General features: G+C 40.9%; 1 protein-coding gene across 1 annotated transcript in view; it reads right to left on the bottom strand.

The window, feature by feature from the left end:
* The window catches only part of pdlim4 (PDZ and LIM domain 4), a 34,446-nt gene extending 29,069 nt beyond the window's left edge, over positions 1–5,377 (bottom strand). The window contains exon 1 of the mRNA XM_030100636.1: positions 5,060–5,377. Coding sequence (XP_029956496.1) covers positions 5,060–5,161 — 102 coding nt within the window. The 5' untranslated portion in view covers positions 5,162–5,377. The remainder of the gene's footprint in view (positions 1–5,059) is intronic.
* Between the last annotated feature and the right edge of the window lie 18,551 nt (positions 5,378–23,928).

The raw sequence follows: 23,928 nt of genomic DNA, 5'->3' as shown, positions 1-23,928 counted from the left end.
CAGCGGTCATGTGGTATTTATAACTCATGACATAATCAGAATTAGATTCATTAAGTCCACAGAAAGTCATCATTGTGCTAACCCAAGAGGGATTTTTTTTTTCTCCTTCCGCTCTACAACTGCACGTTAAACGGTCAGGAGTTCAAGCAAATAACACAATCTATGCTTATGCTATCAATTTTGAGTTTTTACACCTCTTAGATAAGACCGCATAAGATGCACAAGGCATTAGAGTGACAGCCGTGATTGAGCATGAAAAGCAACTTCAGCAGCCGGTTATTAGGAAATCTAAACAGCCGCACGTCCATGTGGATCCACTCAACAAACAGTGACACAGTTTAAACATGAACAGATAGAGCGGTTAGCAAATGACAGCCTCATGTCTGGCAGCGACGTGGTGAGACACGGCGTGGTTCCACTCAGACGCGAGGCTGACCCACCGGGGAGATTTCACTTTGTGGACGCGAGCATGATGAACAGCAGGAGATAAGACGGGATGAACACCGTCACCGTACTGTGGCACCGGCACTCATACCAGCAGCTACAGTTATTCGACTGTCCTTTCCTTTTACCTGAATGAAGGAAACAACGGAATGTTCTCATTTATGTTTAATTTATTTATTCCAAAAAAAAAAAAAACTTTCAAGCTGAGATTGTTATCTAAACCTCGTCTGACCAGCCTCTTCTTCCAGGGTTTAATGTTTCTTGTCACTCTCACAGTCTGTTTTCCTGTATTCCAGAAAGACACATGCTGCTGGGAGGGAGTGTTGAATCTCCCGTCTCAGCAACACAGGGAGTAATTCCTGGCAGCGCGTCAGTCGGCTCTGTTTGCTTGTTGGAGCTGAGATAGCAGCCATGGTTATGACCTTGATGGTGTTTTAGAAGCCAAAACATGACTCGGGGTGCGAGGATGTGACTGGTGTGAGTTGCTCACAGCCAAGATGACCAATACAGCTGATTACGATCTATCTGGGGACACATTTAAGTGTTTGTAATGAATTCATGTATTGCTGAATAGATCATTATACTGCTACACGTGTGTGTCAGTCACATGAAAGTGTGTTGCCATGCTTGTAAATTGGATTTTTAACAAGACAGTGAAGCAATTAGTCACATATATCACTATTTCTTTGTGTACTTTTCAGTCATTGTTTGGTATTTTACTTGAAAGTTGCTCAAAATCTTGGGAATGAAATGACAATTACGGAACCAGACAGATAGATGGATAGACCAGATCTGACAATGTCCCCAGTGGTGCTCAAAGAGTTCATAAATACATCAGTCATTGAGCGCGTCGCCAGTCTCTCACATCAGATAACCAGATGAGCAGGAAATGCTGAGCAGCAACCCAAGGACTCGCATTGTTCCCTCCTGCCCGGCTGCTTCACGAGCTACCCAGCCTCACTGACAACAGGAAATTCTTTGAGAGTGCCATCTGTTATCTTGCGCCGAGTTTGTTGCGGAGATGCAGCATACTGTATGTAATTCTAGGCTGGAGCTCGAAAGCGGCCAGAGAGCGGCGTTTAAAAGCTGACTGTTATAACCAGCAGTGTCCGAGAACCAACCCATGAGGCTTTAGGTCACATGCGCTGTCTCTGGTATGTGGCAAAGTCAGACAGAGATTAAAGGGTACCAAGGACATCGAGTTCACTGGATATAAAACTGCAAAAGCACTCAAACTTATATGTTCCTAATTTACTTTCCGTCATTCGGTTATGCTTTTAAAACAAGCATAAAAATACCGAAAACTGTAAGTCTTGCGGTTATACTTATCAAATTCCTGAAATAGCGGTGGAAAAATGCTGATTTGTGGCAACAGTATAGCACACGAGAGGATACAAGAAATGCACACATGAAGCTCGTGAGGGATTTTCACTCTCTCTCTTTCTCTGTCACCTAATCTAAGCTCGCAAACATCAACCACCAAGAGGGAAAATGGTCCGCTCTCTGGTAACATATTAGTCTGCCTGGGGCTGGACTTTGGGCCCACTGAGAAGTTAAAAAGAAATAAAACCATAAAGATGAATGTAAGTTGATTCTTTGCTGTGTCCAATGATCTACAGATGGTCTGGAAAAAGACTATTATACAGAACTTTAACAAGAACCAGACTGAGGTCCTACAGTGTTAATCGTGCTTTTTGTGGGATGGTTTTTGTTGTGGGGTTTTTTGTCTTTTGCGATTGCAAATATCCATTTTGAAAATGAAATCTGATTAGCTCATCTTTCTAATCTAATCAATATTGAACTCATACCTTCAAATACATATATTTGCAGGTGTTTAATCTCACCATAACATTTTGGACATTATGAATCTCTTCTTGAAGAGCTTCATCTTGGCTTTACAAAACTTTTTTTTTTTTTCTGTGCTTTCCTTTCCAAAGACCAAATGTGTATTCCGATTTGTCTGAGAGCTTCACCCGTCACTTTACATCATACGGCAAGCAGGTGCAAGAGAAGTGTTGGAGGAGACGTTGCACCCTGACTGAGCTCAGCTCCGCTGATGATTATTTACACGGTCCATAGTTGTAAATTTTTGTCTGCGGGGCGACAGCTTGCCAGTTGGCAGGACCGACAAGTGTCCTGCGTCACCTTGTGCTTGGAAGTCAGTTTGACACCGAATTACAAAAAGGGCTTACGATACAGCTGTCGTATTTGGCGCCTTCACTCTAAATGCTTCAGCGGTTGTATCAGTGATTTTTATAGGTTTCTGTTTCTCTGCTAGTCAACCTCTCTCATTCACGGGGGCATTTAACAAGCTTCGCCACCATGCTCACGCACACTAACAGGGAGTGTGTTTCCACAGTCGGACAGACACCCCACTCACTGGCTGGACGCCTAATGGGCTGGCAGGGAACTAATGGGCTTATCCTGGAACATTATCACCTTAAGCAAAGAACCAGCTGCTGCCATCAGGACCTTGTTTTCTGGTATTTACAACTTTCGCTGTCCTGAGGTGCAGGTGTTTGACGGCATGCACCGTGCAGAAAAAAAAAAACGTGAACGATCGAAGGGTGGTGATCTTTCAGCGATGCACTGTGCAGGAAGAATGCACCACGCACACAGTGAACTGCCATTTTAGGAGATTTTCCAATATATCAGCAGCAATGAATCACAGAATGCTTCAGAGTCAACAGTCCCCAGGTGGTGGGGATCGAGAATGTCTTTTCCACATGACTGTGTTTCTTACTCACCTCTTCTCCAATTTGATTCATTCACTCACATAAATGAGGACATCGAACACAAGGATTAAGCAATTATCGAGTTCAGCCAGTAAAACACATTTTGGATTGTCTGCTGATGTTTCTGAGCAACATGAGTCAAGCTGGACATGGAATCTGCTCTGTGACGGCTGGCAGAAAACTTGAAACAAAAAAAGCCTTGAAGAGGCCAAAACTTTCAGCTAAAACATTGTTTTTTATGGAGCTGACATGACATATTTTACTAAATATGCTTGTGTATCAACAGCTGCTTCCTCGTCTAATTTACAAGTCAAGACTTTTTAAGTTTGCCAAAAAATTTCCTGTTTACTTCTGCAAGCAGCTCTTCGTAAATGCTCGACTTTTTTTTCTTTTTATTACCGTCGTTGCTGTATAATTGTCTGCTAAGTGTAACCTTTCCTTCATTTCATCGATGGCATCATGAGTTATGCAACATTCACAATATAAAACACTTCCCCTTTGCATGCCACGATTGTCATACTGGCAAGCACACACAGGTTGCATTGGTGAGAAACTGTGATCAGTTGCAATAAACCTGAGACTTTATTAAAAGAGCGAAGCATGCATCTGAAACTCAGACACGCAAAGCTGCAAAATGCTTTGAGATCTCAAAGTCAGCAATAAAAACAAGAAGGATTCAAGAGGCTGCTAACGGTGCATGAAACTCCACACCCATGCACAGGCAGGAAGAGAAGAAAAATAAATATGAATACGAAACTAAAAGAAAAAAAAATTGTCCTGTTGAAAAAAAAAACAACAACGGGATTGCTCCCAAAATAAAAAAATAAAAATCCAATGGAGTGTCAGGTTTACTCCTGTCAGTTTTTATAGCTACTCTTCAGTACAATACCGCGAGTCCAAGGTGCCAAGTTAACAACTGAGCCCTGCTAATGTGAGAAGGTTGAAACCATAAATGGACAGATGTGCATCTTTCAAGACTTTTGACTCTTGAACCGACTGTGAGTCATTATTGCATCACAACTTTTTCATGAGTAGGTGTAAAAAGAAACAGGCTTTTGGGTGACCTGCACGGGTTTGTCCCCTTCCATCAAAGTCATTAATAGCCTGCTGTAAATGTAAAAATTACACCTCTGGTTTTGAAGGCCCTGTATTTAAAGGGTCGGTTTGGGACTGGTGATCCAGCTGAGTGCAACACCTGGAATCCCTCAGCAGCACCAGGGAGCTCTGATGAAAAACAAATGTCAGCGCCTCCCCCTCTGTCCCCTCTGCAGAAAGCCCAGGCTGTGTTTACCCTGGCCAGGATGAACTATTGGCTACTGCCAGATCCACTGCCAGCACACTGACTCTTGACCCATATTCCAGAGGGTAAGGAAAGTTCACAAAGATTTTTTTATTTATTTATTCATTTATTGATTTTTGCTACTATTCTTCTTAACAATGATGAATCAGTCTGGTTATATAGTAACAGCATCCCTTCATGTCATTTGTCAGATGTGCCATGTGAGACTTTCAGGCTCAGTCCATCAATATTTATCGGAATTCGGAACTAATTCAGATTTTTATTAGTTTCACTGACTTTAAAAAGTTATTTAATGAGATTTATGAATCACTTTTTGACTAGGTTCAGATGATATTGGGACTTTGATATTTTGTTCCATCACACTCACAGTTAAATTGAAGTTTCTCACTTCTTCTCGTGTCAATTTATGATAAATGGTAATTTTTTACACTACTTGAGTATCCCCTAAAACACTTTACTCTGTTAATCCCACCTATTAAATTCCTAATTAATCCGCCCATTCATAAATAAATGGAGGAGTTCTAGTTTCTGGGGAATCGAACCAGCATCTGAAGGCGACAGGAGAGCGAGCGGCTCCTACCCTGGAGACGGTTAACGGCGTGCTGAAGTCCCGTCCTCCCACCAGGCGGAACCCCCACGGAGAGGGTCCCTTCAGCGTCACGGTGCGGGGCAGGTTCGCCATCTGAGCCGCGATGGAGGGACGAACAGGCGGGTGACAGGCCGGCTGAGTGGGGGGTGGAGGGGGGGACGAGAGAGAGAGAGAGCGAGAGAGAGAGAGCGAGTGAGAGGGAGAGAGAGAGATAGGTCCGCCGCGCTCCTCCGTTTGGCCAAAACTCGGGTTTTAAAGACACGCTCCCAGTGCGCGCATCTGCTGGGCAACGCGGTCCCGGCGCTGAAAACTTTTCCTCCTCTCCAGATTGAAGTTTAAATAACGAAGCCGCCCCCGTCGTGAGGGAGGACGGTCCGCCCGGTCCGCCTCCAGCCGGCCTGAGGGGAGCCGAGGGGGAGGGGGGAGGAGGAGGCTGCTCCCTGCCGGGTGAAACGCTTCATTCTGCAGGTGGAAATGTGGGAGAAATCAGCTGATTCTCCTGAGAAACTCATTCATTTATTTTTAAGCTCCTCGAGCATTCTACAGCTTCAAACAATGAACACAGGTTAGGATTTTATGTTTTATTATTTTGAGATTACATCTGACAATCTGAGCAACAAAGTTACAATTGCTTTCACCTGATGATTCTTCAAAGTGCAGCCGTGCTTACCTTCAGAGGCAGGTGTCAAACATAAGGAGAGTGGACCAAATTAGGGCCACAAGAGGTTGCAATCTTTTTTTTTTTTTCCAAAATATATTTATTGTCATTTTAGCTTTTTTTAAACACACATTCTCACAAATCCACAAGGATTATTATAAAGTGTGACAATTGAAAACAGAACAAGCCAACAAGAACAAACAGACAAAAGAAAAGAAAAAAAGGGAAGAAAAAAAAATTGGCCCATACAAATTACCTATGTTTTAAACAATAAGGGCCCTTTTAATTACTGCCGAAATTTCTAGTCCCATGTAAGTTAGAAAAGGTTCCCAAGTCTTTAGAAAAACACTGTCTTTATGATGTAATCTACAAGTCAGATAATCAAGGGAGACACAACTCAAAACAGTCTTATGCCATTGTGATCTTGAGGGAATATTATCTGATATCCAGTTTACCAGTAGACATTTTCTGGAGCAAAACGTAAGCATTCTTTACATTTTTTATGGTACTTGTTAACAACAACAGGATCGGATAACCCAAGTAACAGAAACAGAGGATCACAATTCAGCTTCAAAGAGAATATTGTATCAATTTCCTGGCCAAAAACATTGCACCTTTGAACAAGACCAGAAGCAATGTGTGAGAGTACTGTTGTTGTTTTTTGACATGTATTTTGCATCATTAAAATTAGTTTTATTAAGATTGGAGTATCTCTGTTACTATTGTTCAGATTTGGAAATAAATAGCCTTTTTCAAACAAAAAAAAAACAAAACTGTCAAGTTAAAAAAGAAAGGTGATTATTGCATGTTTTCTCTATCCCACCCACTCATGATGAAATTGCGCTCTATGTGATCCCTGAACTACAATGAATATATAAAATATATAAGTAAAAAAATAATCAAACAGCACATCTTTAGATTGCAGAAGGAGAACACAGAAAGACCGTGCAAACTCACCTCACAAAGAAATGCCATGTCAAACCACTCTTTGCCTGCCGCTGTACCATCACCTGCCCTCAAGTACTCAACAGACAAACCAATTTGTCGACCATCGCTGTTCGCGTGACTGAAAACAATCAAGACTATGGATTGAAGGATTACCAAAATATGTTTGCCTTTAAGTTCTTAAGGAATAATCTGGGCACATACTTAAAACTAAGGCCAGGTAATCGCTCCCTGATCGCTGTCTTGAGCAACAAGCTGTAAGTGCTGAGTATGATAAAATAACAAGGAGTATGTTGTGTGTTAAAACGGGATCCCTCACAGACAGAAAAGACCTCTCCCATTTGTCAGTGGATATCCCAGTATCCTCTCTGCCCCACTTTTTGATTTTTCATTTCCCCAGCCAATTAGAGAATGAGTCACTGAGCTAGAGTACAATTTTTCTGCTCCTGAGTGGAATGATCTCATAGACATTCCTGGGAATGTGTCTGTTAGACGGCTGCAGACATGTGCAGCTCTGTCTGAAAATCTGAGTCACTTTGAATCACACACTAACCGGTCCCACTGACTGTGTCAGGCGGCGGCACTGATGTCAAACTGGATCCCAACATCAGGTATATACCGTCACAGTGCGACTGGCACCGTTTTCAGAGTTGTGTAAACTTTACAAATTCACCTGTTGTGACGCAACAGATTGAGAAAGTAAGAATGTTAGTATGTTGTGTTGCTTAATCGAACTAAAACTAATCAATGGAAAAGGATGAGTAAGATTATGTGTCTCTGAAGTCACGTCGGTGAAGTCAGGTCAATCTAAACCAGGAGTGTTAAACACATTTTAGTTCGCACATTTCATCTTGAGTGGACCAAACCAGTAGTATAGTGCCATGAAAAACTTTACATTTAAATTTTAAAGTTTGTCTTTTGCTGTGGCTTGATGGAAATGTCCTGATAAAATAATTTAAAAAAACACCTCTGATCTAAAACAAACCAAAAAAAATCACTTTAGTGTTTTAGTCAATGAAATGAATAAATAATTAAATATAGGATTGCTTGTGTTTTTACTAAACAGGGGGTCCTCAATTTAGATCAGCTTTTAAATAAAAGTCAAAACATTTATCTTATTTGTACTTGGTGTAGTTCAACAGAATTGTCTCAATCAATCTCAATCCCAGCATATTTCTCATATCTGATCAAAACATTAAAGAAAAAAAAAAAAAAAAAATCTGCGTAAACAAACAAAAAAGATGCTGCCAGACAATAGCTTCTACGAATACGCAGCTCGAAGCCAGTAATCATGTTTACAATGGCGTCGGCAGACAGTATCCACAGATACCTCTTTTACTTGAACCTCAGGGGACTTCAAAGGATGACTAACCAAAGAGTGAGAGAGGTTGAAAGGCCTGTAGTCTGCATCGAAGATTTATTGAGCAGATCAACGGAATGACATGTTCTTCAAAGCCTCTTCGCTATAAATCTGAGCCAAACTACAGAGAGCCCCCGTCTCTGTGTTCTTTGTCCCCGGACGGCCATCAGTCGACATACCCCAGGCCCGCTCTGAGAAGTCCCTTAAAATGACTGAAAATCTATTTACTCCCTGTTGTTGTGTGACGGAGTGGAGAAGAACCTGAGGGGAAACAGGTAAGACAAGCGGTCTTGTAATTATGATCCGTCTGCCTCTGTCTGGTTTTCTCCCTGCTGTCTGAGAGAATTATGTCATCTCTTCGTGCATTTAATCCCTTTTCATCTCCGTAAACAGAGACGAACATCCTAATATTTACTGAGATTGTTGTATAATTATTGGTATATATATATATATATATATACACTATCATTTTAATTGAACAACATTAAAAAAATCTGGGGATATTCTTGCTGGGAGGTAAAAGTGCTTAACCACTAGACCATCATGTGGCGTTTATAAAACAGCAGAAGGTTGTTCAAACATCAGAAAGCAGCAGTAATCCTGAAGCTGTTTAATGTATGTCCATGTTGTCATAATCAGAGATATGATTCATTTTATTCCAAACAGAGGCGCTCCATACCGCCAAGCAGCCTTCACAAGCGCCGGAGCTGTTTTCAGCCGTTCTTTTTTGGCTCCGGCTCGCAGTTTCCAGCAGCAGGTCACAGCTGTTTTCAGCATAAAATAGGCTTTGAGAAATCCACTATATGAAGCCTGCCCCCAATTTAAATGGCAGACAGACGCAGTTAGTCGGAGCTGGTGGAGACTAAACAGATCAGGTGAAACCAAGTGTCCCACTTTGTCAGGTAATTGGAAAAGCGAAGCTAAACAAATGTGTAAATGTGAAAATTACGCAGACTGTGATGATGTGCTGCTTCCTCAAACAAAAACTCAGTTAAATTTACAATTTAGTGATTGAAAAACCCGTATTTACTATTCTTAATTCATCATCACAAGGTTTGGCGGCTTTAGAAAATTTATATAACGGTTATTTAAAGTACAGAATTAGGCGAGGATTGCAGTTCATTATTGGTAACAGCTTTGAAGCTTTAAAACAAATACCTGTTTTCTTTCCTCCAGATCGCGCGACATTTGGGAACTTTATATCCCCTGCTTAGAAAACAATTGTTGTAAAGATGCAGGCCAGAAACAATGGTGCCACTTAGCGCATTGAGCCCGGAGCGCCGCATGGGGAAGCAAACAGTTGTCGGGGAATCATGAAGCTTAATTTACGTGGTTGCAATATTGCTGAGTCAGAAATGAAAAACAGATGATTCCATAACGTTAGGACCACCACAGACCCTGATCCGTCTCACGTGAACGCTGCGGATTTACACACTCACCATTAGCAAGTTGAAGCGATTACACGTAATTGACAAAAGAACCGGATCAGATGTTGACTGTTTTCTTTGCAGCATGTGTCCCTTTCTTTCAAACGTACTCCTTTTTCTAAATAATAATCCATCAAAATTTGATCCAAGCCACTGGATTCCGAGCAGGTGTTTGAAATACTGTGTTTACATGAACAACTGTGGCTAAAATGTTTCTCTTTGTCCACCGAATGTCAAAATAGTTGTATCATTCAAGTCAAACATATTCACTTCCAACATCAGACATTTTCAGACCAGAATAATCACTCTTTCATTGTTGAAGGTTTACTTTTCCGAGCTGGTGAGGCAGTTGTTGAAAACCTTCTTTACATATCTATCCATCATCATCATGACGGCCATGTTTTTTGGCCACACACATGCACGCTGACCAGAGGAAATTTACTGTGGCGCTGCAGCGTTACTCTTTCTGCAATAACAAACAGCTGCGAGAGGATCCTCAGTCTTTTTATTACAGTGACGCGAGGGTGATGTATTCTCTGTTTCATTCGATGCTTCGACGGTCCTGAATAAAAGCAGAAGAGGCTGAGTTACATAAACTATGAGTACTTGATATATACTGTTTAGCTACTTACTTTATATTTTATACTTTATACACAGGAATCACCACAGTAAATCAGTGCAACTTGAAAAGTTGACTCGGCGAGGTTTTATGTCCTTCCTGCTGCTACAGGATTGGAAACCAAGTCTTATGAATATGAATTTAATAGAAAAATGTGAATAATTGCGTTGTGTTATATCAAAGTGGCATTTACCAGGGCCTTTGGACACAGCTGGTAGTCACAGTAATGTTGTACATTAACTCTAAAACAATTCAAGCCATATGGAACCTGATCTGCTCGTTACATCTGGATAATCAGCTTTGTATAGCTAATAACAGTTTCCAGGCACAAGCATTGTCATAAAAGGACAAGAAGCGTGAGTATGGACAGCAGGCGGTGTGTAAACATGTGTTCCTGCAGGGCTTGCATGGTTATGAAACAATGCTACGGTCTCGTTTTTGTCATTTTTCATGTACAATCAGGGGAACTGCGTCACTGCCTTGGAGATGTAATCAACCTGTTTACATTAAGTAGATCCTCATGTAACTGACACACTCCAGTGAGTCAGAAAGAGAAGGTATGGTGGATTATAGACTTTTAGTTTCAACATGGCACTCTCATGTTTGCTGATGTCTGCTGGAGAGAAAAACAATCCTGCAACAAGTTCACGATAAATACATCTGCTGTGTGTAGTTGTTGTTTGTGATTGCATCTTCACCTTCATTTGTTTACTTGGAGGAATTATAAAATCTATATTTTTTAAGTATTCATAGCATTTGTATGACTTCTACCTCGCAGTTATGAGAATGACAAGTACGATTTTTCCTCTTATTCATGTGGAGTAAAGAAAATTCAGGACAAAAACACATGAGTCACTTCAATCAATACCAGGAGCAGAACCTGTCCTGGTGGAGATAAAGACAATTGGAATGGATGGAAACTTTCCTTCAGGCTTTGAAATAATCTAATCTTGATCACTGTGAATCACTACCAAATGGCATCGCACACCATATTGAACTCGATCAACATGATAACAATGCCTCCTTTGTACTGCGCTCGATGTTTCTGACCTGGGAAAGACACAAATAGTTCCCATGTGTACACATGCCAGTCGCTGACAACTGAGTTCAGCACATTCGCCACTTTGTTTGTGTTGACACGGGTGCATTACTGCAGAGTGAGCTGAGGGCCGGAGCCAGGTGGCATCTCCACTATTGTTACCAACCACGTGTCTATATCCATATTTACTTTTACTATAAATCTTTTGCAAGCATATTTTAATACTAACACAACACATATATATTTTTCTCAAGAACTTATGCATTGAATGCAATTTTAACAAAGATGTCAAACTTTTAGCATGCATTTAATTCAATATGTAGTAGCAATGACTGTTTGGCCTAAAACAACAGATGTATTTAAAAAAAAAAAAAACAGTGCATGGTTCAACTCCAAGTTTCTGAGTCTTCCTGTGTGAAGTCTATATGTTCTTCCCAGTCCAAAAACATATCTGTTTCCACTCTCTGCTTCCAGCAGTTCAGCTCTGGATTTCTAAGTGAGTCTGGAGACACTCAAATGGTGCACATGAATGTGGGTGATTGTCTCTGTGTTTGCCCTCTGATGGGCCTTTTTGAGTGCAGGAGGCTGTTGGATAAAGCGCTTTACATTTGACTCAGAGTGTTGCTTTGTCTTTGCAGTTTGTTTACACCGAACACAACAACCTCAGACACCCTGCCTGCATTTCACACCATGTAGCAATACGAAGATGACGCCACAAGCTGAAGATTAGTGAAAATCAGACAATACAGATTCTCTTTTATTGAGAGTCGTGTGGGATTGTTTTCTTCTACCCTTTACAGAGTGTATAAATGTCATTACATGAGGTATGTAGCAGTGGATGTGTTTTCTTTCTGTCACTGGTAGTTAAAGGGTCTTCGGGGATTTCATTAGTTTGCTGTTGTGTGATCCCTCTTTCTGTAATCCGTGGTTGGTAATTGGAAACTTCTTTATTGGTTATGGGAACGCTATAAAGTTTTCATCTTCGTGGTGTACTGTTTATTATAGATCGCCATTTGCCTGTAAATCTGGTAATTTTTTTTTACAAAGGCAATTAATTCAGAACAATGTCAAAGTACTGGGGCAATTTCAATTTTTAAAAGGCAAAAGTGAAACCTTTTACCAAAATTTGCTTTGGCTTCCGAAACAGATGAATGCAAACCAAAACTCAAATAAATAAGGGCCTGGATTCATAGAGCTTATTAGTCCAGGATCTCAAAATTGTTTTTGTGAGTCCTCCTTTTTTAATGATCCTCACCCGTTCTTCATACACACACAATGTAAATTAAAGCAACTCTGTCAAATGTAAAGGTCTGGTCTTGAATTTTGAACACATGATTAACTTAACTTTCCAACAGGCTGAGGGGCCAGAATGAAACTTTCATATTCATTGTAATTATCCACATGCATGCACACACACACACACCAATATGATTTTGTGATCAAAAGTCCTTGAATAACTGTTGACTTAAAATCTTTCCTTTGTGTCAAAAACGCAAGTATTCATATTTATGTTGGAGAATGATCGTGTAATATCTATTCATGATGAGCAGATTTTATTTCAAGCATTATCAATGGATTTAATGTAAAGCATTGTAAATAAAAGGAATACATTGATGACTGAGTGGACATGATGGGTGAATCAGGATGCCTACAGACTATAAAATGTTTAAAAAAAAAAGGCATAATTGCAGTGATTGTGTTGAAGGTGAAGTAATTCACACCTGTTCCATGAAGTTTACCACCAAATTCTGCCAGAAAGGCTCAAATTAAATGGCTTTTTTTCCTCGATGACGGCAGTTACACGTGTCTATCTTTGTGAGTTATATATCTGTAACTGAACTCTTACTTGACCTTTTTTGGTCACATAGTGGTAACAGGGCCGGAGAGTGGAAATATTTCCCATAAGGCTCCTAAATAACTCCGTTTTTAACATGTGTATAATCAACATTGTAGCAGCGGCAGCGTTCAAGTCAGAGGATCAGGCTGTTGCTATCTGGGGAGCACTGTAATATGGGATAAACTACAGCTACTGGTCAGCAGCTGCTTTAAAAGAAAAAAAAAAAAAAAACCCACCTCCGCCACATGCACAAACCCGGCAACAAAGAGACGACGCACCCGGCAGGCTGGCAGGCCGGCCAATTAAAAACACAGAGGGAGCTCTTGTTTAGATAAGAAGCTTTTGGCTTCGCAATAAAAACATGCAGACCGAAAAAGAAAAAACATGCAAGGTTTATAAGGAATTGAAAAAAAAAAAAGAAAAGAAAAGCCCATAAAGATTTGTATAAATATGAATGAGTAAACATTTCTATCTGCGATTCTTCCTGCCTGTAACTGAGCCTCTACCCCACAGCCCCGTTTCTCCTTTCATCTTTGTTAAATATGTCAGTCTGTCCCCGTGCTGGAATGTCAAACAGTGATTGTGAGAAAGCAACATGAAAGGGAGTAACAAACAGAACACACATAAACCCTCACCTACTCATACACACACACACACACACACACACACACACACACACACACACACACACACACTCAGGAAATGACCCAAAGTCTGGCTTTTGTTTCACTCTATTTCTTGAAAGCTTGTTTACCTTTTTTCCGCCTGTTTGCACCCAGAACATTAGCTGAACTAAACCAGGCAGCGCAGAGCACCCTTCACTCTCCCACTGTTTCTTTCTTTCAAACGAGTGTGATGGATGTCAAGCCCGCGTCATACGTCACCTCACCAACACAGTTACTTGAAGCCTTTCAGCCTGCGTACGCTATAGTGCAAGATAGAGTGTGTTTGTGTGTGTTTTGTTTGGACGTGTGGTGAAGAATGCTCTCAGAGCCTATTTACAGCCTTCCGGGGGCTTGAGGGACTTCGGTGGCTTCAGGCAGACCGAAGGAGGGAGTTTTAACCTCCTTTGCATAATGACTTCCAGACTATCGCGTGTTGCTTCCCTTTTTATGCTGCGTAACCCTGTCAGGGTCCATCGCGGACTTTATCCCTCTGTGAGACAAACGCTTTATGGCACGGGATTTGGGATTTGACGGATTTATATCTGAGGCAAAACTGCTTGGCTTGTAATAAAATGAGGCCATACGGGGCCATGCGGAAACATTCACAAAACTTTTATAGGTGATATGTTTATGAAGGATCAACAAGACGCACAGGCCACACTGGATGTTAAAGATATCACAGATATCTCATCCACAACTACAGCATAAAACTGAAATATGAAATTACCTGGTTTTCTTTTTTTTTTTTTTCTCCACACCAGATGTATAAAAATACCAGATTTGCACTCATATTTGAAAATAAAAGGCACTTTTTCACTTTTCGTGTTTTGTAACATTAATGTGTTTGTAGTTGTGACAAAATTTAATGTACTATTTCGTTAGATATATTTTCAGTATTTGAACAGCGACACACACACACGTCTGACCATTCACTGTGCATATCTTAAAGGCATAAATCACCAAATACAGCCAAATTATATATTTCTTGATATGTCGGTGGCATCGTCTTTCTTTTGACTTATCTTCCTTCCTTCAGTCAGAAATATTAAGTGAAACCAAACATCAGTGTCTTTCATATTAGATATTTCTTTGTGATGAATTTTGAGTTTGTCACTGAGATTTCATGTCAGGGTTCATATTCTTGTTTGTTTTGTTCGATTCTGACCCTGGTGTCTGATTGCTGCTCTGCCCTCATGCCTTTCACCTGCACCCGATTGTGTGATTGTTGTCACCTGCTGGATTTGGTGTACCGGTATATATTGAGCTTTTCCTGTCTGTTCTGCTCGCCTGCCTACCTGTGTTTCTCTGCAGCTGTTCTCCTGTGCACCAGTGTCTCTGTGTTCTTTTGGATAACACTCCCATACTCCCTTGAACTTGTGAACTTTTGGATTTTCACCTTTTGGCAGCAAAATGATTTTCTTCATCAACAATGGCAGCGCCTGGCAATCTAAATCCACCTCTTCTGAGCCAAACATAACATTTCAGTGTTACATTAGTGTTTTCCTAAAAGATGGCCTCACTCTTGAAATTACGATTCAAAGTTTGATTAGAAATCTCCACAAACAGCAGGTTACAAACAGAAAATATTAAATTGTTCTATATGATTTCTTTTGGGCAGGGTGTTTCTTTCACCTCATTTGTATTGGCAGACCAAAATCCATCAATAAAAAGAAAGAAAAGAAAAAGCGTTTGCTGTGTTAATCTGTTTGATCACACAAGCTGGCAGCCAAATAATATGGTATTCCAAAAAAAAAAGCTTTGAAATGCTCATTGTGTTTCAGGCTTCTAATCTGTCAGGCTGAATACCAGTGAGGATGGAGTTGTTCCCCCGGAGATGCTCTGGACGGTGGGGGTCAAGGTCTGGAACAGTCTGCCGATCACAATCTACAACAATCCTGATGGCGGCTTTCTGGATTTATCTGCTTTGAATGATTGCATTTCAAGAACGCAGTTACACCAGATCAAAACGGTACATTTAATATAACATTAAATCATATCGGAAGAATAATTTTAATGTATTTATCTCAAATGACAGGTTGGAATATTCACGCAGCTCACGGACACAGCGGTGAAGCTGGGACTTCAGTGGACCACCAGATATACGATTTACATCCATAAACTCACAAACAAGAGAAATAAAACACTCTAGCATAACTGAAAACTTTTCCTCTCCTGCTGAGACATCTCCAGATGTGGAGTTGAAGGTTCAGTTGAGCCACAGCTGGCTGTGTTTCTTAGAACTGCTCTGGCAAACTGGATATTAACACTGCTCTGGAGAAAGACAACATCGACTGCATCGTGTGTGTTTTGCCTTTCGGTCAGCACATCTACAAATAAGTGAGACGTTGCTAAATGCGGAGTCAAAGACAGGATTTTATTTTGAAAAAGGTTTTTCTTAGTGTGGCAGGTTCAGAGAGCAGTTAGTGAGTGAGCGGCCATGAAAAACTGCACATCCCCAGCAAGTGTGATTTTCTGTGCCACCCCGTTATGAGCAATGCTCTCAGTCTGGCCAAACCAAAGAAACATTTCTGGCACCGCCACTGTCCGTGCACAAACACAAGACAACAGAGACAGATGATAAAACAAGAGATGAATGTAAATGGCTCAGAGACAAAATCTACAAACTCAGTTTGACTTGCAGTGTTACACATACTGACCTCGTGCGTCTTTGGAAGGGTTTGTTTTTAATACATGAAACATTTGCTTCTTCATTTTGACTGTATTTATTTACACTGTTTTTTTCTATATATATTTCTTAACTTGAATATTGACACTCAGTTATCTATAATTCAAGATTTATTTCTTCAGGATTCATCCAAACAGTGCAGGATTTGTTTAGTTTTTTCAGCCACGGTCAGCAGCAGAAAAGATTCGGATTACGTCGGGTTTTGTGGTCGATCCTGAACCTGCCAAGAGAAGCAGTGCGCGTTGGGATGAAACTTCTCATATTTAGGTCAACTCCTGTAATGTATAGCTTGTTTTTCCAAAGACCTTTTCCAAGCACTGTATACCTGCTTTCTACATATAGTGCACAACACTGGCAGCAATGCACGTGAAGAGAAATCGGTGGCTGAACTCGAGGGATTGTGTCACTGCGGCTCCATTATGGGCTTCTGCTGAGATGTAATCGCATAATTGAATCTCCACTCCCTCTACCTTCAGACCCTAATTCGGTTACAGGTAGGCGTGCGTTTGCCATTTCAGGGCTTTTTCTTCCTAGCCACTTCAGTTGCACTAATGTCAGTGACATCATGTCTGGTCTCAATATGGTCGAAATATTCGCCAGGAAAAGAAAAGGACCCCAATAGAGGCAATATTTTCCAACTTTTCACAGTTGTGAACGACTCAGAAATCAGATAAGTTGAAGTGAAATATCGGATGAGCTCGGTGAAAAGACCTGTCTCTGTCGTTGCCTTCCAAGCAAGAAATCAGCCTCACTTCCTCGAACAGGCTGTGGTTTTCGGGAGCGTGCAGGTTTTGGAGTGATCGTTTTAGATTCTGTGTGAAACATGAAGAAGACCCGGGAGGCCTTCCTTCATGCTCCCCGACTGAGCTCCTTTTTGAAAGGCTGCCATCCACCCTGCACTTGAGTGCTTCAGCATATGTCTGCGGGAGTGTATTATTCTATGCCTCCCTGGGCTGTTACCAGTCATCGGCCTTTTCCGAATGAGAACAAAGTGCTCTGGAGGTTTGTGTGATTTGACAGCCGGCAGCGGTGCCACAGAACTGAGGCCGGGCAGAACTGTCTCATCGTGGATTTAGTGGGTTCATCATTTCCACAGTGAAGACGTTACACTGCTGTGTCTCTGCCAAGCCGTGAGTCGCTTCTGTCGAGGTGTGCAGTCTGGAAGGGTCCCACAGGGCTTCATTGTAGTAATATAAAACTTAGATATATATTTGAAAAAAAAAAAACAACCAAGTTAAATTGAAAAAACAAAAGAAAGACAGCAGCCAACTGGGTCATGAAAGAAGCTTTTCCCACAGCCATTCAAAGAAGAACAGTAAAGGCCTCCACCAGTCTGCGTCGCTTAATCTGCCTTTCTCATTTCCATCTTTTATTGCTGTGGGAACCTCTGGAACGGCAGACAGACGGGAGGTTTCCAGTCCTTGTGCGGTATGGAGAACACAACCTCTCCGGACCGGGCCCGACTCTCTGGAGATCCGGCCTCCAGGGTCATGTTTGCAAAGCGGTTCTCGGTCTTCCCGCCAGTGGCGACTGCTCTGTTTGGTTTGTAAACCAACCTGACGCGACCTCGCGGGGCAGAGCTGATTTCGATGTCATGAAATCACAACACATGATAGGCGGCGGTGGACCTATCCGTGATCCTTACATTAATTTTTCAGGCTACAACAAACATTGATTGAAAATCTAATTTAATCTTGCAATATCTGAAACTGTCTGTCTCAAAGATGCTGTGCTTTGTTCTCCTGAACAGACAACAACCACAAAAAGAAACCCAAGGTAAAATCCAGGTATCAGTCAGATTCCCCATTACTATCCAATCAGTCTGTTGACATACATCCTGAAGGACGGACATGTCAAGACAAATAAAGAAAGGCAACACCAAAGTTTCTTAGAAACAAATCAACAGTTGCAGGTCAGGGTTCAGTCTCACCCACGCACCCTTCCTTCTGTATTTCACAAGCACTGTAGGCTGAGACCTGTCGGTGCATCTGCTGGAGCTGCCTCCTCTTTTAGCAAAAAGAGCTGTGTCAATATTAGTGAAGCTGTAACTCACTGCTCCGCTGAATGGTCGACGCATGCTTCGCTGAGCGGAGCCTTTTACCAAACGAGGTGTGTGCAAACACACGTATGCTTCCGCACAATCACTGAGATCAATCACACACACTCGTGTATTGACATGCTTCTACAGTACGCACAGTAAAACTGGGAGTGAGACGGGAAACATTCTCACACTAAGTGTTGGGAGTGAAGCATTGTAGTGTCTTGTCTCCTCTATACACTTTGGTCTTATCTCCCTTTGTCAGCAATTCTTAATACATTACACTATCCACTTATTAATGGCTTGTGATAATTTGCCAATTTTTTTTTACACTAACTTCCATCCATCCATCTGTGCTGCTTTTTTCCAAATGAGGCTCACAGAGAGCTGGAGCTGAAACCAGCTGACTGAGAATGAGGCTGGATACACTGAACAGGTTTCCAGTTCACCCCAGGACAGACGCAGAGAACCAGACAGTCACTCTTTTTATTTCCAGTGTTTATCGCGCATTCATTTATTAGTTTCTCATCCATCCTTCATTTTATTAATGGGTTTATCCAGTTCAGGGGCGCAGTGCACAGTATGTTGGAGCTGTGAATCCCAGTAGTATCAAGAAAAGCCAGAGAAGTCGACACTGCGATGGCAATGACTCGCTATGGATCAGCCAAATATTCATAAAAAATTACAGTTTTGCAGCCCTTGGAGTTTTTTTAACCACTTTCAAACTGGGACCTGAGCTTCTCACTTGACACAAATTCTACGATGAAGAAGTGAGTCAGAACTGACCAGATGTCTGCCTGTGTGCGTCAGGCCTGTGAAAGCCTGAGACCTGCCCCGTGGTGCAAGTCCGATCCAAACGAGACCCGTGTGACCCCCGGACATGATGAGTGTGTACAGAAAGTGGTCTGATCCGGCGAACCTGTCAGTAATACACCAAGCAAGCAAACTTTGTGACACATTCCAGTGATTTCCAAGGGTATCTGGTGTCAAACCGCGCCCGCTCAGGATTCCCGGCTCCCTAAAACAAATGTTAGGGATTACTCCCAAACAGTGATTGACATCGATCTGGTGTGAACGACACTTTGCTTCTCTGATTCCCGGGGGGGGGGGGGGGACTGCAGTTTGTATACACACACCATAACAGGAAAAGCCTCACAAGGTATTTATTAATTTAGATATTTCAGTTTGGCCAAATCCATTATTACAAAATAAATATGAATTCTTTACTGAGAAAAACAACAAAAACAACACACCCTCCTGACAACTGAGTAGCCCCTCCTTTGTGCTGTTAAGGTCTTTTTTTCTGCCTCATTACCAAGTTGGAGTCACTCGACCAGACACACACACACACACACACACACACACACACACACACACACACACACACACATACTGAATTGTTTTCTCTAAGTCTTACGCCGTTGTTTAAATTCCCACCAGAGTGGACTAAATGGCACCAAGGCAATAGTCACTGTCAAGCTCTTAAACTCAGCTGATGAGGCTTGATTAAAGAGGCTGAAACCCAAAACCGGCTCAGTGTGTGTTCACTTTCAATCACCGGTGTTCACACGCTAAGTGTAGGCCACCGTAAACAGTGTGTACACAAAGGCTTGCACACACATGTGCTACAGCTTCTCGCCGTGTGTGTCCTCTGTAAATCAGCGTCGCACAAAACAAGGGTGCATCTCCCGCCCCGAGACCTTTCCGGTGCACGACTTAGCAGCGTGAGCCGAGCGCAGGATGAGCTTTGACACCAAGAGTCACTGGAGACATCTGGAAAACCTTAACCTCCACTGGATGAACGGGTAGAATTAAGTACTGGGTTTTGTGTCGTCATTTTGTCATCGTGCGACTGTGAAACACGACGGCGCTGATTCCACATGAAGGAGAAAACAACTTCTTTGCCCTGACGTCACCCTCACAGTTTACTGGCTCTCAGGAATATAAATCATTGAGGGAGAGCATCAGGATGGGAGGTGACATACTCCCATACCTTGTTTTTGCTGCTTGTTTTCAGGGTTTTTGTATGTGTGACATACCAGACATTCAGTTCTGTTTGTGTAATCACAAAACCAGTTTCATTCTTTTTTTTAATTTGGTCGTAAATCTCAGGTGTGAAAATTACCTGCTGGTTTGTTTGGTATTCTCAAACCATGACGGCATGGCGAGCAAGAAATACTTCAGTGCTGAGGTAAAGAGAGGCAAATCCCCGTTGCTTCAATAAATTCCCATCAAATTCATGACTGTGGTATTTATAGCTGACAACTGTGGAGTGGAGCAAAAGTGTGAATTACTGTTTCATTATGTATTTATTCCGATAGCTTCACAGAAAATATATTAACAGTCACAACAATCAATGGATGAGAGGAATAAAGTAAAATGTGTAGGAGAAGAGTGACACCTGCTGCCTGAAGTAGGCACAGCATCATGACACATCACTGTTTCTTCATCCATCCATCATCCATCCATCCATCCATCCATCCATCTACTCCTAGATTTGTGCAAGGAGAGCACAATTTGTACCCGAAGAAATTAAAAGTGCTTCACAGCCGCACAAAATAATAAGCAGACAGATAAAATCAATCCATAAAACATAAACACAATCCATAATTATTACATTAAAATTGAAAAGGGAGATGAAATCCCTCTATAAAAGAATAAATATCATCATTATTTAATCATAGATGAAAACAAAGAGTGCAGATAAAATACTTTAATGTGTCATATGCACAACTCGATAGAACTGAGAATATGGACCAATGCTGACACTCAGTGGATGTTTCTGAACTGTGCAACAAGATTTTTTTTTCTTCTTCTTCTCTTTACTGCCCTCTACATAACTTCAACAAGATCAGCCTGTTAAAATTAATCTCGCCAATCAAACAAGGTCCACATAGAAATGTCCGGGCCTTTGAATTATACTGGAAATGTTTATTCTTCGAGATGAAGCTGCTTTTAGTTTTGTTCACAACATATAAAGAACAGGCTCTAAGAAAGACTGAGGAACAAACTGCTTATCATAAAGCAAAGCTGAAGGCCTCTCTGTTAGCCACTCCCTTCTGGAAAACAATTACTGATGTTGCACTGTTCCAGATCTTATTTATTGAATTGTATTTGTTTGCTCTTTAATTCTTTTCCTTTTTTATTATTTTTCATTTTATTTGTGTTTTAGTCTTTCCATGCTTTAGTTTTCCTTCCTTATTATTATTCTGTGCGCTGCTGTTTCTCCTTGGTGAGTCAGTTTAAATCACCTTGTTGCTCAAATATTCTGCACAAATAAAGTTGCCTTGCTTTTATTAAGCAACAGATGTATGTGCATGAGTGAGCTGTCCTTGACTTGGTAATAAAATGATGCATTTGTGTTGTAGGCTAATTCAAATCACTATTCAAATCCTAAATGTGAAGGGTTTTTTTATTGTAAAACTGAATAATAAACCAATGTACTGTATTTCTGCATGTGCAATACGTCTAAACCTGGACTCCAACCTGCAGCTCTTGCACTGAGCATGGACAGCGGTCAGCATTACACTGGCTTGGAAAAAAAGAAACTTCAGTGCACTTGCTGTGCTTGCTATATGTTTCCTTTGTGAAATTTATTGGAATAATCTTAATAACAATCATCCATCAGCAGTCCTTTGTGAAGTAAAATAATTGTATCTGCATCCCTGAGTGGCCTCTGGCTGTAAGTCTCATTCAAGGCACCAATATATATCTAGTGAAAACACAAGGCAACTTTTCAAGCAAGATTGTTCTTTGTTTTATCTACTTGCATGAGAAATAAAATCAGAGGTTTTTTTTATTTTGAACTGATATTGTTCTTTTCAATACTACATGTATTTGTGTAAAGATACTAATTGCATTTTTTTTCTGATTGATTTCAAAGATTAAATCCCGCAATTTTATTTTTCTCTGTGTCTCCAGGCTCTGGTGTGTCTTCTCCATTCATATTTATCCTGAATGCTCACGTGCATGCTGCGTTTGACCAGAGTCCTCATGCAGGAGACCCAATCTTTTCACCCTGCACAGGGCTGCTGCCCAGAGTCAGTAAAGTTAGATCACTGTTGGCTTGTGCACAGAAACTTCCACTGATGTGCACTGATATCTGTCTGTCTGTTGGAGTACTTTATATACTGTTCATTCATTCAGAATGATTTTGTCTTCTGTCTGTCTGCAACGTGTCTGGTTGAATGAAATCATGAATTTTCATTTAATTTAAATTATTGATATCTTAAACACAATAATATAATATGTATGTATATACAGTATATATATATATATATATATATATATATATATATATATATATATATATATATATATATATATATATATATATATATATATTTCAGAAGAATTGAATGAAACTATATAACTGAAGATGGCAACATCAATTTTCTTAATAACAAAGCACTTCATATAAACAGTACTTTTTCACACAGCATCCTATTCAGTGGAGACATGAGGATGTAAGTCTGCTCTGTAATCACAAGAGCTGTTTCATCAGATGGGCCTCAGCCCTCCACGTGTCCCAGAAAATTACTTCTGCACAGAAAAAGAAAAAAGCCACTTGCCTGTAATCATCCTAGTTATAGCTGCAAAGTCTAAAATCCTATTCACAGTGGCCACCCCTCAAATTGGTCCCTGTTGCAGATAATATACAAACATCAGAGAGCAGGGTCGGTACAGAAAGAACAGTATAAAAACTTCAAGAGAGAAAAATAATCAAAACGCCATGTAAAACATATTGTGCGTTATTTCAATCCAGGCGGGTTTCAGTCCAGCCAGAGATGGAGTCCTGAAACCCTCCTCACACTGTGAACGTGACAGATTGCATGGATTACATTACCGTACTTAATGGAAAAGACGGAACAATATTGCTGCTGAGGCAAAATCTTGTAGCATACCACTGCTTTTTGCTTTTGAAGAGCTCTCAGCTGAATCTTCGGCCTACATTCTAGATTTAGCTCCTCAGAGCTTGTAACTATCAGTCATTATCATTTTGTAATTTGGACACGTGTAGCGCAGGAGTACTTGTTCCTGCCCTGTCAAACTCCTGACTGAAAGGGAAGGCGCTTTCGTGTGATAATTAGATGTAATCAGATGATAATTAGATGATTAGATGATTGATGATGATCAATCGCATTTTCTCTGTTTCTCTGTGTCCCCTTTGACTTTATGAACCAGCTTTCCTCTATAATTGTTGAATTATTTGGTGATGCACATCGTTGGAATGATGAAATAATACTTGAATAAAAGTCGTGGGGACTTTGTACAATCTATTCTCTGATTTTAACACTATATTTACATTTACAATGCATTCTCGTCATTGTGATATGAATAATTTAACTGGTGTTGTAGTTACAGTATTTACTTGGGCAAACTTTCAAATTCGTCGATTAATGCATTTCTTAGGAAAAAAGTAGACATCTGATTGCATTTTAATACGCCTTGATCTATGTAAGAGAGAGAAAACCTTTTAATCTGTTGATAAATCGGGGAAACCATAATTTCCGAGGCACACATGAAAGCACCACAAGTCCCGCTGGATGAGGAATGCTGTTGCGCGTTTACTTTGTATTTTAAGGT

This window comes from Salarias fasciatus, chromosome 10 (genome assembly GCF_902148845.1).
Source record: "Salarias fasciatus chromosome 10, fSalaFa1.1, whole genome shotgun sequence".
NCBI classification, from domain to species: domain Eukaryota; kingdom Metazoa; phylum Chordata; class Actinopteri; order Blenniiformes; family Blenniidae; genus Salarias; species Salarias fasciatus.
The sequence above is the reverse complement of the archived record's forward strand: the minus strand, read 5'-3'. Positions and strand labels throughout refer to the sequence as shown.